This window comes from Nicotiana attenuata, unplaced genomic scaffold, assembly GCF_001879085.1.
Source record: "Nicotiana attenuata strain UT unplaced genomic scaffold, NIATTr2, whole genome shotgun sequence".
In the NCBI taxonomy this organism is placed as follows: domain Eukaryota; kingdom Viridiplantae; phylum Streptophyta; class Magnoliopsida; order Solanales; family Solanaceae; genus Nicotiana; species Nicotiana attenuata.
Genome location: NW_017670722.1, coordinates 244,635 through 261,026, shown reverse-complemented (window position 1 = coordinate 261,026; position 16,392 = coordinate 244,635). Strand labels below are relative to the sequence as shown.

The 16,392-nt window shown below is 43.4% G+C and overlaps 1 protein-coding gene across 1 annotated transcript in view; it reads right to left on the bottom strand.

Moving 5' to 3' along the window:
• Nucleotides 1–14,584: 14,584 nt before the first annotated feature.
• Nucleotides 14,585–16,392, bottom strand: part of LOC109242656 — a 5,973-nt gene continuing 4,165 nt past the window's right edge. Inside the window, 3 exon segments of the mRNA XM_019409494.1 lie at nucleotides 14,585–14,923; nucleotides 14,998–15,074; nucleotides 15,173–15,264. Of these exon segments, the coding sequence (XP_019265039.1) occupies nucleotides 14,585–14,923; nucleotides 14,998–15,074; nucleotides 15,173–15,264 (508 nt within the window).

The window sequence follows — 16,392 nt, the reverse complement described above, 5'->3', positions numbered from 1 at the left end:
GCCGTACTTAACTGAGAGTTTTGGTCCCGAGAGAACCCGGGATGTTAGCGATTAGTCAGTCCGGGTCAAGCTAGTCTTGCACTTCACTTTAAGACCGGTCCTTCAAACAAATTCTTGGTAAGCATAGATTCCCTAGAAAGAAAGATTTCCTCTCTTACCCAGAATTCGAATGCTTAGCTAAGACTGAATTTTTCACCTTCTCGTTCATTACATTAGGTTAGGAGATCTATCTAAGAACGCGAAATGCGAAGTGACTCAAGAAAGTCAATAAAAGAAAAAGCCAAACCTTAGAGTTCGCTGCCGGTACAGTGCCTATTCCTTATGACTTCTAGGCCTCTTATAGGCTTTCTGCCTCTAAGCAAACTGAAACCACGGAACTCCCTTTGCTTTGTCTCGAGATCGACTCGATCAATGAGAAACACAACAAAATGCTTCTGGCATGCCAAAGCAAGGTAAGTGATCGATTCTCTTTCCCAAAGTCAAATGCTACTGTACTGAGCCAAAGCTTCATGCCCTTCTTAAATTGCAATCATTGAGTTCAGATTCAGAGCCGACTGAATGGCTTCATCTTAATGAATAGAAGAATTCCCTCTTAGGGTTGGTTAAGGGGGAACTTCTGCTAATTCTATGACTTGACTGACTTCAGACTGGAATGAACCATCCAATAAATCTTTCGCCCTAAGTAAGGTCTAACATGCTTTCTCCCGGGATTCTCTTATATAACCAACCAGGCCAAGGGAAGGGTTAGCTATCTATTCGATTCGAGTTATAGAGAAAGGCCCAATTAGACCAAGGATCAGATAGGCAACTGAGTTTCAGTTTAAAAAAGGGAAAAAATCTCACTAGAACGAGGTTCAGTTTAAATCGGGTGGAAGAGAGCGGTTTAGTGGCTTTGGGGAGTCCATTGCATCAAGAGTATAGAGATTTATTGGGCCCAAGGACCCCAAATAAGGAATATAGTTAACAAAGAGGTATCTAAGTTGCTCCTTTGTTCAGGCTTGGAGAGGGGGAGGGGACAGCCGGAAAGGATAGTTCCTGAGGTTCTTAAAAATAATAAACAGAGCGTGGATACATACAAACCTGACGGATGGGATAAGAATCATTTTTTTGGGAGATCAACCAACCCAACCCCAACAATTACTTGGCTTGGAGTGAGTTTGCATATTAATTAAATAGAAAGAGAGAAACCTACTTCCGCTCAGTCGCTTATGGTAGACCAAAGAGAGGCACTAATAGAGTATGGCAAGCTACTCGTAAGATAGCATTAACTTGATTGAAAGCTTAACAACCAATAGCCACAATACCATATTCCACCAGTCATATTGATTTGATTAGCTTACTGTTCATGACAAATTTCGTGTATGGAAATTAATAACTGCAATCACGAAAGGAATTTAAAGAAATATTCTTTTCTTAATAAAACTTGTGAGTACAACTCTGTGTATCCCCTGATTCTTGTCTCTAATTTGTTTTCCTTGATTCGAGGGCTGAAGAAGCATATTTCTCGAGCGCAGGATGATATGGACCTCCTTGTGATTTACTTGCTCGTCAAGAAGAGTTAGTAGCGCTTCGGATTGATCACGAGGGACAACTTCTCTTGATCACTCCTTCTTGTTTTCTTCAATTCGAGGGACAACTTAGTGTATTTCTCGAACGAAACAAGTTCCTTGTGATGTGTTGAATCTTCAATGAACTTCCATTGGCACTTCAGATTGATCTTGAGGAAGAACGTCTCGTGGATCTCTCCTTGCTTTTTAGAGAACCTTGGAGAAGAACATTACGTTGATCCCTTCTTGTGATCAATTTTAGCACTAGCATGGTTTGCTTCGGCCATTTCATTAGCGTCAATGATGATCTTTCCATCTCTCACCAACGTCATGATCTTCTCCTTTAAGATGAAGCATCTTGCTGTAGGGTGACTGACGATGTAGTGAAATTTGCAATACTTGGGATCATCCACCTCTTTTAGATCTTTCACCGCGTCGTTGAGATTCAATAATTCCATCATAGGCCCTTTCCCTACAGCCTAGAGATCCTATAAGCTTTTGGGACTCTGTAGAGATGGGAGTGGATTCAGTGAAATAGGAGGCTCAAGTGGTTCATCCGCTTATTCAAGGGATATTCTAAGAGGAAAGTATGCTATTCATCGGTGAGGGATCTGTGGTAGCTTGTCTATCCCTTAGCATCGATGGAAGCCCTACTTTTACAGCTTGAGACTTCCTTTGCCTTTGAAATGTTGGAATCCAGGAATCGTGGACTAGAGCCCTTATTCTAGGTCGATGTGCCACCAATACATTCTACCTTTGAAATCTGGCTTTACCTGGGCCGCTTCTCGATCGAGATCCCTTTGATGGATGTCACCGTGCTTGTCTCTTCTCAACTGGATTTGGCTTCTATTTAAGACTTTTCTAATATTGAATTTAACTACTAGCAACGGTCTTGGCAAAGACCCTTCTTTCGTTCGGGCAAAGGGCGCCTAACTTGAAAGAGGAAATAGGGGTTTTCCTCGATGCGAAAGAACTAGATCAGTAGTTTATCTTGGACAAATTCCTACGTACTTTTCTTAGTAATGGTAACGAAGGTATGCCAAGGGAAGCTCGGGCCAACCTATGTCTCAGTAGCTGCCCGAGAAAGGACCACTCAATCCAGATAGGTTCTCACAACTGCCTTTCAAACAGGACCTCTAGAGGCAAGACATGGAAGTACCGCTAGGTAGGGAGCGAGCTCCTACTTCATTGGATGTCTGATGAAAATGGGTGCTTCCAACTGAGATTCATGAAGAGAAGAGAGGACCCGACGTCACAACCTGTGTCGAGCCTATGAAAGAGTATGCCTGAGCAAAACTGAGAAGATCAAATGACCCAACAGAGTAGGAAGTGACCAAGTGTAGTTGATTACAGAACCTGCCTTTTACCATCGTTGCTAAAGCAAACAGCCAAAGCTTTCCGGTTGATTTTGCAGGCAGCCGATTTTTCATGCTTTGGTCTCATTATCTCACCTAGAAAGACCGCCCAACCACAGAGAGCTAGGCCTGTGTGCAACTCAACATATTAGAATATCAGACTGATGTGGCATTCCCGACTTGAAAAGGGTTGGTAGACTTCAATCTGGGTCAGCTAGACCTAAGTAAGTAGGCATCGAAGGAGGATTGTAGTAAGGAGTTTTGCGATTTGACTACTTTTTAATTGAACAACCTAGTGAGCCAATTCCTACTCCTTCGGAGTCTTCTGTAGAGCCTTCTTCTCCGATGTAGTTCCGAGTGGAAGAAATTCTGACTTCCCCCAAAGAGCTTAATAGCTCTAAGTGAAGCTCCTGAGTTTCCATTAGCCCCTTTTCTAATTGAAGGAAGAAAGCTATTGAGCCAATCATTCAATAAAGAAAATAAGTAAAGAAAAAGAAAGGTGAACAAGAAGGGAATAATCTCTCAAGCCTCGAAGGAGAGAAATCTCTTGTGGAAAAAAGGCAATTGCCTGGCAAGATTCGACTAAGCCAATCTTGATTCTCTCTGAATGCTTCAAAGAAGAAGAGTCAGCCGGGAATCCAATTTATGTGCTTGTCTTCCTTGCTGGATGTGGAACTGTAATTCATCCTCAACTGGATAGAAGAACTTTGCCTTTCTTCTTCTTCCTGAAATGAAATGAAGAGAGAGAAGGTGCCCAGCCTAAAAGACTGGTGGAAAAAGCTCTTTTTGTTGGTCAAGACCTTTTGTTGAACTAAGTAAGTCTGTTTTCTAAAAGGAGTTTTCCTCTCATGGATTTCTTCCCGTTCAAGCCAAAAAAGCCCCGTAGCTATAACTATCCAAGAGTGAAAGTGAAATTCAAGCGGGCGCGGATGCCATCGAATGGGCTCTTTGCCATAGAATGTTATGTCTTAGAATCTCCTTCCTTGAAAGCTTTAGTTTTTCAGTTCAGAATCTGATGTGAGGAAAAGAATCCTAGGTCAAGGCAGTAGCACGGTACGAGAACAGTCCCTTGTTCTCAGTGCAACGTGCGAAATGACTTAGTCAAGAGATCGATTTTAGGATACCGGCAAAGGAAGAAGGTGGATACTACTTTGATTCCAATTCGGGCGGAGGATGATTGATTTAGAGGGGTAGGCATTCCCGTCCGCCCTTACACAAGGCCCCCCCCTCCCCCCCCAAGAAAAACGAAATGCGGTACCGACTGTGATCACACGCTTGACACAAATCCTTCATTCTTATGCTTCAGCTAAATGAGACAAAAGTAGCTATCTGGCACACTAGGGAGTCCTCAAAGTATGAGTCCATACACTTGCTAGCTAAGATTGGATCGTCAAAGACCGTATTCCTTTTTTTAATACCTTTCTTATCTCTCCTAAGGGTCTTCCCCTAGGCATAACCTATATACAAAGAGTTCCAACTATCGAATCAAAGCAAAGAGGAACCTTTCCCCGGTTGATGAGAGAAAGAAAGGAAATGAGCCCATTGATTCACCTATCTGAAGCTAAAGGAATGAAAGCATTAGAGTCTTGATCCCCTGCTTAACTTGAAATGAAACCTCTCAAGCCAGGGAAAGATTGACCATCGGGTTCATTTCCGAGTCAGGACAGAAAGAGGCCACGAGTGACTACTCGATAGAAAAAGGGCTGCCCTTATGAATAAGGGATGCGACTAGCCTTCTTTCTTAGGCCAAGGAAAGAAAGCATAGTAGAGCTAGCGTAGCGGGACATGATAGCAGTTGGGGAGAAGGAAAAACTATTAGGCATCAATCCAATGAACAGACAAAGAGGCTTGGCCGAAGGGTTAGAAAGAGAGAACGACTATACTTTATGAGTTAGAACATTAGGAACCTTACACCTAAGAAAGCAGCCAAAACTGTAGAGAAGATCAGAGACTAGTTTAGCGAGAAAATTAGCTCACACCTATCTTTGATGAAAGAAGCCGCAAGTTTAGGTGGAAAGAAAGCCAGTGTCAGAGAGATGACTTCTGTTGAACTCTTTCTTTACGTGAAGGGAATGAATGCCTTAATGGAAATGGAATGAAATCCGGGATCCACGTAGATTAGGTTAAGGCAAGTATGAGTTCAACCCTTTTCTCATCGGGCCAGGATCGATAGCCGTTCGACCTGAGGAAAGCGCAGCCAGATTCAGAATCCCCAATGTCTTGGTCTTTACCTTCGCTTCGAGGGACAAGCACCACATCTAGGTAAGCGACATCTAATTGAATTGATTCACGGGATCTTCCATCTACTAAAATGGAAGAGATGTCTGTGAAGGTCGGCTTCATAAAAGTAAGAAAGGAAGCAAGTTTAGCGAACATAAAGATGGAAATATATGGATTTTGCCCAGTTGTTGTAAGATCAATTCCCATTCATTCTTTAATGGAATAGGGAATGGGCAGAGCTGCAGCTATCAGGAATGGGCGATAGCCTATGACTAAAAGCACCGACTATCTATGAATGACCAGGATCGGAATGCCAATCGACGAGATGAGCCTACAAAAGATTTAAAGTTTAGACTATGATTACTAGAATCCTCACTTATGCAACGAAATTGAGTTGATGGAGTAGCCAGTGCCCTTGAGTTATTCTCTTCGCTATCTCCTTCTCTCATCGTTAAAGGCGCCGCAAGGCACTCGACTAGAAGGAGTGGATGTTAGGCACGCAGGGAAGACTCTGACTATGCGCTGACACTAGCCCTGGGCATGGATTCTTCTTTGATTGAAGGAATGAGACAGAAGAGAACCAGAACCATATCCTTCACACATTCAGTCTGATCCTATCTGCACTATTGCCCGATCATAGCTGTACTGTATTAGATTAGTTATTTGTCTCCCCTGCCCCGTTAGAACAGTCTGGTTTGTAACAACACAACCTGAAAGGAAGCCATTCCTAATAGGAAGTTTCTAGCTATCTTTCTTGAGGAGCAAGAAAAGAGATGAAATGGACTGTCTGGTTTGGCCACTACATTTTATGAAAAAGGTAGAGATGAATCCCTAAGAGCAGAAAGATCAGAAGGAAGCAGGCTCTTAGATAGGGCATTCCCTCTTAGCCCCTGGCTTACCTAAATCGCTGTTAGCATGTTAGCACGAGAGTGGCTCGGGGAATAAAAAATGCTTCTTTGATTGTTGAGTAAGGAAGCGTAGCAGGGGAAGGGGATATCACCAGACTTGACTCTAATACTATTCTTCTTTGAGTAGATGTCAGCATAACCACTGCTATTTCATCTGCAGCTCTTACCATTGAAGGAATAAGTATTGCTTTGGCTTGATTGCTTTCACCAGGTCTAGCTAGTCTGGGAGTCGATTAGCTCGAGTTGTGTTAAGATAAGTGGCACTTGAATAGGAAGTAGCCATCGGCTAGGTCTTGGATAGATCTCAAGCAGGCTTGAACCGCTTTATTCGGTCATCAGCTAGCCTACGAGGCTGCTGAAAGAGAAGAAAAGGAAAGGTGGTACTAAAAAAGGGACTGCTACCAATTAGGCTAGAAAGAAGACAGTAAGAGCTGGGTAAAGTGACTTACTTGAATGGTGAGCTATCCTATAAGACTAAGAAGCGGGGAGATAGAAGGATAACCTCTTTGAAAAGGATAGAGCCGCTTGGCCGCTACTTACAGATCTGGAGTTCCAGATTGAACTAGGGAACGGAATTCAAGGGCAACGAAGGCCCTTAGATAGGACTTCATCTATGAATAGAAGAGATTTTCTTTCTAGTAGAGCTCATCACGACCATTATAACCTAACTCCAAGACTGCTACGGGCACTGATCCTTCTATTTAAAGTTTCCTTTCTCCTCTTGAATGTAGTTTGTCCTACATCTCGCTAAAGTGAAGGTTATTCAGCAGTGTAAGCAAGTCACTCTTAACCCTATAATGAATTCAGATATGCTACGCTAGGAGCTAATGAAAGTCATCTACCTCATCTAACTCAATAGGCTACTGGTGCTTATTATGTTCCCAATCTATGAAAGAAGAGTTGAATTCCCCGGAAGAAGATCCGCCGAACGGAAAATAAGCTGTAAATCTTAGTTCTCGAAAGCGAGTGAATCGGTATTCCTTATAGCTCTTTCCTCCCTTTGCTTTGGTTGTGTTTAACCGCAGTTAAACACAAAGAAAGGGTTGTTTAGCTAATAGTAATAGTTCGAGCTGGTAGTAGTCTGAAAGTGAACGACCTAACTAATATATTAGTATATAGAGCTGAGCGAGTAAGCAAGAAGAATATATTGACCGTACAGGCATTTCCCCTTCTTTCATCACCATTGAAAGCGCTTTTCCCGCTTATCAGAAAGGCTCCACCCACCTCTCTGACTTCAGAGAGCCGCTAAATGATGAGGTTCGGCATCTGCTTGAGCAGGAAGAAGAAAGGTTTGATCCGCTCGGTTTAGATAATTTCCATGGGCATATAAGACGGCTCTAGGATGGCAGCCAACTATCTTTCCGTAGGGATTATCATTTCCAGTCTGGCTCTCGAAGACTCAGTATCAGAGGAAGGTTTTTTGCAAATTAGTCCCGCATTAGTATCTGAATTAGTCGAATAAAATTCTAATGTAATAGAGTAAGGTTCGAGGCTCACTATCATAGGCGGATATAAAGTCCTATCTTGTAGTTACAAATGAAATAGATTTATCTTTCTCTTTGAGATCCAGTAGATGTTGAAGTTGCAGTTGGCTTCCATCGAGTAGCTTTTGTTCTCTATTGTACTCCGTTTTCCCTCCCTTCCTTGTGTTGGCTTCGATTCCAGTGATCAAGCGAGCAAGCAAGTCAGAAATTCTTTTTGTTGAGATAGGAACAAAACTGATTTGGTTCAAAGAATTTCAAAGCCAAGGTTCATTTTTTAATGAGCCCTAAGTCTCGCATGAAAAATTCTTGTTGCATCTTTATGATGAGAGCTTGAATTATAAAATTGGACGAAACAAAAAGTGGAAGCTTATTATAAAGAAAAGGGGTTTGAACTCTCAGCTGATTCAACTCAAGCTTTTAGCTCTTCTTCTAACTCTACTCTTTCTGACGCAACTCAGTGTCTAAAAGAAGCTTCTTTACCGGCAAGGGTCGGGATCAACTACTCTGCCATTCCTTCATTGACTGGTCTAATGAAAGAATGTTTTTTTAGCATCTTTTAAATCGTAAATAAAATGAACCGAAACTTTTTAGCATTCGAAATGCTCTTATGTGTAGGATTCAATTCCGGTATAAAGAGCTTCTTCAATAATTCCGATTCCTGGAAAGCCTAGAAGTACTCTTCCTTTGGTGGACCCAAACTCTCCCTTATTAGGCTTCTGAGTTCATACCAGATCCATGCCTATCTACGCTGATAATTCATGAATTAATCCCAATCTCTAAGTTAACAAGGACAATTATGGATGGATTTTGCTATGGAGTTAAAAGAGAGACACAAGCATCCTTATCTCATAGAGGGGCTGAAAAAGTCTACCTCCCTTTACAAAAATTGTGGCATCCAGTGGCAGGATACTTTATTTCGATATCTCCCCCGAGGGTGAGTTAGACTTCCCTATCCTTAAGGATAAAATAAGATCTCTTTCTTTGCGCACAAGCCCTACTAGCGTAGCAAGTCTGGTCGCTGGTGTGTTGCTAGCGATAGGCTGCAAGCGCGATTCTAATTCTAAATTTGGTTTTCCGTTCTGGAATGAATCTGTTCTAAAGAAAGACCTGCCTATACTGAAGAGGGGTTGGATCACGGTAATGAATGGTGGTATCGGTCGGGGCAAGCACAACACTCATTCCCGCAGCCCTTGTTGCAGCTGATAGACTCAAAAGTGAGTGGGGCTACCCCTACCTTAAGATAAGACGGTTCCCGCCCTCAGGTAAGAGAATAGAGCTAACTTCATCAGATAAAATAGCAATTCCTTGTCCGAATCCTAGACCTGGTTCACGCTTGAAAGCAGCAATTCTTCTTCCAATTTCGTACATCAAATTGTGTATATAAAGAAGAGTTCGTCCTTATACAAAGAGATAAAGTCACGCGGCCCCTCAAGATAGAGGCTTCAGTCATCGTTAGAATCCCGAGGCGAGCCAATTACATAAAGAAAGGAGACTTATTTCAAAGTGGTTCAGGTAGCTCAGCTGGATTGAAAATCCTTGTGTGGTTCGAATCCACATCCACTTCACAGCAAAGAAAGAGAATGCGGGTTAGAGGAATTCGTCAACTCATCAGGCTCATGACCTGAAGATTGCAGGTTTGAATCCTGTCCCCGCCTAATCAGTGGAACACTGTTCACCGGTATAGAAGGCCGGTCCCAACCCGTCTACAAAATGGGGCTAGTGTTCAGTCTTGGTCAGTTCCACCTCTTTGCAGGGTGATGACATCAGTAGCTATTACACACAGATGACTATTTCTTAGACTATTGAATTCCAACTTAGAGCTCCTTTCCTTACAGTCAAGTGGCTTTCACTCTTTCTACTCTAAACAACTGTGTGCCTATTTTCCGATTTTCACAGTCAAAGTCAAAGGTTTGTTGGTGGCAAGATCGGCATGCCTTCTAGTTTTAGTTGACTTTAAGCGCACCTGAACTACGCATAGTCGTCTATTTACGGGCTTGCACTCAATAGTCAATGAATTCATTTTTTTGCTTTCTATCGCACGCTTCAACCTTGTTTATATAGTGTGCGAAGTCTAACTAATGGAAAGTGCCTATGAATTAGTTCCAAGAAAGCGGCCGTTCACATCAGGAATAGAGGCCGTTAAGGATGTACTTGGTTTTCCTTTTTTTTTTTGTGGAGATTGGGTTGGTATTCAGTGTACCACTTGTCTAGAGTATGCTTTGCAAGCCTACATAGGGTACAAGATCGAAAAGAATGCATTGGATGGATGCCCGGGCATTGAGAAGGAAGGATGCTTTCAGAGGCAAAAGGCCATGGGGAGGTACCGTCTGTGATCCGTGGATCTCCGATCAGGAAACCGTATCCAAGCTCCGTGGCTAGTCTACGATCTTTGGAATTTTCTAACTTAGTAAACTGAAACATCTTAGTAGCTAACGGAAGGGAAATCAACCGAGACCCCGTTACTAGCGGCGAGCGAGAGAGGATTGAGTGTTTAAAGAAAAACAAACACGAAGCTTCGTTCCTCAGCAAAGTGTTCACTTCTTTATTGCCAGGTTTCATTCGATTTGTTGTGGATTGGATGATGGAAAAACCAGCAAGCGACGGCTTCAAAGCTTACCTTATTTAGAAAAGGAGAAAAGGCTTTTTTATAGATGTTGAGGTTGAGTAAGGGGGGCGGAGCTTGAAGAGCGAAGTGAGCCGTGCTGGCCTAGCAACGTTTTTCAGCAGCAAGCTACGGTCTAATGACCTCCTAACCTAGGTTGGGGCGAAAACTCCAAAATCCAAAACATTGGGTAGGGTTCCAAACCTTTCTCTAATAATAAGGTAAGCTTTCAAGCCGCTGCCCTTTAAAGGAGCAGGCGCAGTGAACTATAATTGTGAAAGATTGGAAGATCTGGCCAAAGAAGGTGATAGCCCTGTAGATTCGTTCTCATGGTTCGATCCTTCCCAGTAAAACACGGCGTGTTCGACTTCTGACCGCTTTTATGCGAGAAAGGGGGACCACCCTCTAAGCCTAAGTATTCCTCAATGACTGATAGCGTACAAGTACCATGAGGGAAAGGTGGAAAGAACCCTATTTAGGAAGTGCAATAGAGAACTTGAGATCCGATCCGAACAATCAGTCGAAGGAGCGAAGCTTAGAGCCTTTACTTTATGTAAAGTGCACTCACTCTAACAGCGTACCTTTTGCATGATGGGTCAGCGAGGAAATGGGAATAGTGGCTTAAGCCAGTAGGTGTAGGCGCTTTCCAACGGTGGATTCTTCTAGTTCTTTCTATTTGACCTGAAACCGATTGATCTAGCCATGAGCAGGTTGAAGAGAGCTCTAACAGACCTTGGAGGACCGAACCCATGTATGTGGCAAAATACGGGGATGACCTGTGGCTAGGGGTGAAAGGCCAACCAAGATCGGATATAGCTGGTTTCCCGCGAAATCTATTTCAGTAGAGCGTATGATGTCGATGGCTCGAGGTAGAGCACTCAATGGGCTACGGGTGGCCTCATTTTGCCTTACCAACCCCAGGTAAACTCCGAATACAGGCCTAGATCATTTGTACAGACAGACTTTTTGGGTGCTTAGATCCAAAGTCGAGAGGGAAATAACCAAGATCATACGCTAAGGTCCCTAAGCAATCACTTAGTGGAAAAGGAAGTGATCGAGCGATGAGAACCAGGAGGTGGGATTGGAAGCAACTATCCTTTGAAGAAAGTGTAATACCTCACTGGTCTAGCTCCATGGCACTGAAAATGTATCAGGGCTCAACTGATTCACCGAAGCGACGAGACCTTGAAAGCTGCTTTTTCAAGTGTCAGTAGCGGAATCAATCGGGGAATGTTTTTGGTGACAAGACCTGGAGATATCAGAAGTGAGAATGCTAAGTAACGAAAAATCTTGTGAAAAACACGACCGCCTGCCAGTGGAAGGTTTTCTACGTTAGTCAATCTACGCAGTGTGAATCGGTCCCTAAGGAACTCCCGAAAGGGCTGCCGTCCTACACGAAAGTGACGAAGTTGCTTTGACTACAGAACCATGCTTGTCAGTTGGAGCAAATTGGATGATCGGGCTGAGGGCTGCCCCCTCTTCCCCTCACTCTCATTTCCCTAATATGACCTTGAGTCATCAAAGCCTTTCTGACTCGGCCTGGTCCGATCGCCCTACGCAACTGGCGCTTCAAAAGGCGAAACTCTCGGTCGTAGTTTGGCGACCTATCTTCAGTAGGGGCCTTTAGTCTTTTGATTAGAGTAGGGGTCGCGAGAGAGCAGAGGGTACTGCCCTGCCATAGTCACGAGTCTGTTTATAGTCACGACTGTTGTCTTAGTCAACAAGGTTGAAACTTCCAGGAAAAAACTTCGAATTGGGAGAGCGATCCTCCCTGTGAACTGACCGTACCCCAAACCGACACAGGTGAACAAGGAGAGTATAACAGGGAGCTTGAGAGAACCATGTCAAAGGAACTCGGCAAAATGACCCCACAACTTTGGGATAAGAGGTGCTCTCCTATCTTTTGATTAGGAAAGCGGCACATACTAGGGGGTAGAGACCATTTATTAAAAACACAGGACTCTGCTAAGTGGTAACACGATGTATAGAGTCTGACACTTGCCCGGTGCTGGAAGGTCAGAAGGAGAAGTGTTATAAGCTTTGAATGGAAGCCCCGGTAAACGGCGGCAGTAACTCTAAGTGTCCTAAGGTAGCAAAATTCCTTTTCAATAAGTAGCGACCTGCACGAAATATGTAACGTCTTCCCCATTGTCTCCGACATGGACCCGATGAAATTGAATTCTCCGTGAAGATGTGGAGTACCAATGGCTAGACGGTAAGACCCCGTGCACCTTAACTATAGCTTCACAGTGACAACCTTAATTGAATGTGTAGGATAGGTGGGAGGTAGTGACACACAACGACCAATCCTGAAAGACCACTCTTTCATCTAAGGATGCCTAATAGCCGCACCGATCATTCGAGGGGAGGCGGGACACTGCGAGGTGGGTAGTTTATCTGGTGCGGATGCCTCCTAAAGAGTAATGGAGGTGTGTGAAGGTAGGCTCAAGCTAAGATTCTGCTCGTGAGCGTAATGGTATAAGCCTGCCTGACTGTGAGACCGACTGGTCGAACAGAGACGAAAGTCGGCCATAGTGATCCGGGAGTCCCATGTGGAAGGGCTCTTGCTCAACGGATCAAAGGTATGCCAGGGATAATAGACTGATGACTCCCAAAAGCTCTTATCGATGGAGTCGTTTGGCACCTCGATGTCGACTCATCACATCCTAGAGTTGAAGAAGTTCCCAAGGGTTTGGTTGTTCGCCGATTCAAATGGTACGTGAGTTGGGTTTAGAATGTCATGAGACAGTTCGGTTCCTATCTACCGTTGGTGTTAAAGAGAGAGCTGCGAGGAGCCAACCCTAGTACGAGAGTACTGGGTTTGGCTAACCTATGGTTTACCGGTTGTTATGCTAATAGCAGCGCCGGGAAGCTAAGTTGGTATGGAAGAACTGCTGCGCCGCGGGAAATCTTTCTCTATGCAAGTTTTCGGATGAGGTTCTTGAACAGAACTTCGATAGGTGAGAGGTGTAAGCACCGCAACGTGTGAAGCGATCTCGTACTAAACAAAACAACTTTCACTTTCCATAACAAGAATGAAAGAAAGTCAACCTATTCCTGAAATTGCGGTCAGTCTCGCTACCTCTTTAGTTGTCGCCCCCTACTTGGTCATTCGCAATTACTACCACAAGAAAGTCGCCCCTATGTCTAAAGGGGCTTATGCACTCCACGACTTTCTTATGTTATGGGGTCTCAAAGACTTAATTTAGCTACCAACCCTAGTCAGCAAGATGAAAAACTTTCTCAAGAATATGGAGAGCGGGGACTCTTTAACCTGGCAAAATATAGATAAAGAAATGAAAAAATGGGGGGGGGGGTGGGTGGGTCGTGGTCTATGCTGAATTTTTTCTTAGATAGAATGAATGGAAAAGGGGTTCTTGTGTTGTGGTTTTCGTAGTTGCAAGAAATTTTTTTCTCGAGAAAAGGTCCCCTCCTTCAATATCTTGATTGGGTCGACCAGGCCAGATCATGAGTGAATAGAAAAAAAATGTACATAGCTGTTCCAACTGAAATACTTGGAATAATTCTACCACTTCTACTAGGAGTAGCCTTTTTAGTACTAGCTGAACGTAAAGTAATGGCTTTTGTGCAACGTCAAAAGAGTCCTGATGTAGTGGGATTGTTTGGATTGTTACAACCTCTAGCAGATGGTTTGAAATTGATTCTAAAAGAACCTATTTCACCAAGTAGTGCTAATTTCTCCATTTTTAGAATGGCTCTAGTGGCTACATTCATGTTAAGTCTGGTCACTCGGGCCTTTGTACCTTTTGATTATGGTATGGTATATTAGATCCGAATATAGGGCTACTTTATTTGTTTGCCATATCTTCGCTAGGTGTTTATGGAATTATTATAGCAGGTTGGTCTAGTAATTAGAGGGCGGCCATTCGGTCGCATATGATGCTAGGACCGATAGGTTCAAAATGGGTTTGTGCCGCAGGTGTTGAACGATCTACTCTACACAGGTGTGGGGTTACAGGGCTAGGGCTCATAAACCCTTTCTTTCATTTATCAATAGGTCCCTACCCTGATCGGTCACTTTTCTGGGCCGGGGTCGATAAGTGGAAGTCACAAAAAGAAATCTTTCTCTTCGCACCTCAGATCAAGAGGAAGGGTTGCTTGTCATGCTGGCCTATATATAATAATAAGAAATTTCTTTCTATTTCATATTATTATATAATTATAAGAAAATTAGAAAGATTCGCTTTCTTTTAACCGGCTCCTTCTTCTTTGTCAATGCTACTAAGCACCTATAGGTTTGCCTACTTTACTTATTAAAGATAATGAGAATGGGTTATTCAAACAAAAAGGAAAAGGCCCTACTTAGTTGACTGACAATGACAAAGGCTTGCGAAACTAAGTAGGGCCTGAGGCCCCTTGCGAATCCGTAAATCTGAGGAGCATGCCGCAACAAAAGGATGGTCCCCTATGCATTTCATTTTTCCTTAAGGGAAAAAAAGTACCCCCATCATAGTGAACCTCTCCTTGTGATCGGAATGAGGTAGATGCCTCCCAGCCAGGGGGCGAATCTAATCAGAGTTTCCTTAGGTAGCCACCGACCTACAGTTATCCTTAAACTTCCGTGCTTGGTGGAGAGGAAGTGAACAAAAGTACGCTCGCTTGCTGTCTTGTTCTTTGTTGTGAACTGGGATCGCTCGCCAGCTAGATCAGATTGGAGCAAGATTTTATGAGAACATATTCCCCATATTCGGGTACAAGGGGCGGAACGACCTCTCGATCTAGTTACTGTAGCCCTGGAAGAAAAACGTTGTCTAGGCGTTCCCCGTTGCTCCGATCACCCTTATGCCTAGGACGTTGTCTAGGCCAAGAGCCATAGTTAGTTTTTGTTTCCATTTGGTTGTTTCTTCCTCTTTTTGATACCGGCAAGACCCAACTAGATGATTTCTGCTGGTTGGTAGTGAGAGGACTCTTAGTACCTCTATACCCAAAAGAGGGCGCTGGTTAAAAAGCAATCATTTGATTTACTTTCTTGCTCTCCCTTAGCACCGAGAAAGGAATCTATCTATCTGCCTAGCTTTGGTAGATTTCCCCCAACGCAATCCATAGAAATTCCACGAATCATTTGGTGGATAAGTCCGATGACATAGCAGTAGTGCGGAATTGAGTTTCTTGTCGGGTGGATCTGATCTATAGTTAGGGGGCAATACATACCAAAAGGTTCGAAGAAGGAAGGCGCATAAGAGCATATAACCAACCTACCCTTTTGTATAACCTATTCACATTACTGAAGCGGTTGGATGCATAAGGGAAGTGCACATTTGTGAGACCTTAGTCGGGATGCATAGGTGAGTCAACCTACGAGCACGGAAGAGCATGGTACCTCTACCCCTCTCTAAGTAAAGGTAAAATTCTTAGCCCCGTAGATGACTCTATCTAAATACAATAGAGACAGCCATTTTTGGCTGCTCGTTTCGTATCTTGATGAAAGAGTAGGCTTAATTAATGTAATGTAATAGGGGTCAGATCAATAGTAGCTATGCTATTTCCCTACTGATTTAAGGCCTCTGCCCGATCCCGAATGCACATTTTTTCGGGTTCATCTTCAATTGATGTTTTCTTAACCTTTCGAAGACCTTGCGTAAATTTTCGATGTGGCGAGTTCTTTCTTTTGAAAACACTACCAAATCGTCCACGTATATGTTATTTAGGAGGTCACCTGTAATTTGTGTCATCACTCTTTGATATGTTGCACTTTCTTTTTCTTTTTTTGGGCATATCGTAGTAAGGAAAGGAAGTGAGGGCACTCATTCGAATCGAATAGCTGAAACTACTATAACTCCTATTTTTCTGCTTTAAGAGAAGCCTTCTAGCTCGTCTGAAAGCGTTGAAGAGAGAGATAGGACATTCTTGAGGAAGCATCTGATAACTACGAGTCCTTTTTCAAGCTAACTGAATGCCTATCTGCTGCTGGTTCTGTTCCACTATCTGCTCTTACTGCTCTCGTTGTCGGTGTGACAGTCTGAGTAGATGGTGCTCTCTTTCCTGTTGTTTTTGGGGTTCATAACCGGTGCTATTGAATCTGCAGTTAAGGGAGTTTCACCAGTTCTTGGAATAAGAGCTCTGGGACTTCATGGCTTTGAGGGAGGTTTAGCCTAGCCCTAAGCCTTTTCGGAATAGAATGCTTCTTTGACAGAGCTTCAAGAAAGAAGGAGGAAGGCCCTCTTTTCGCCAATGGATCACTTAGTCGAAATAAGCGAGCTTAGGTTGATGCGGAATAAGCCATTTTTCCCCTGTTTCCATGGAAATGTGTCGAAG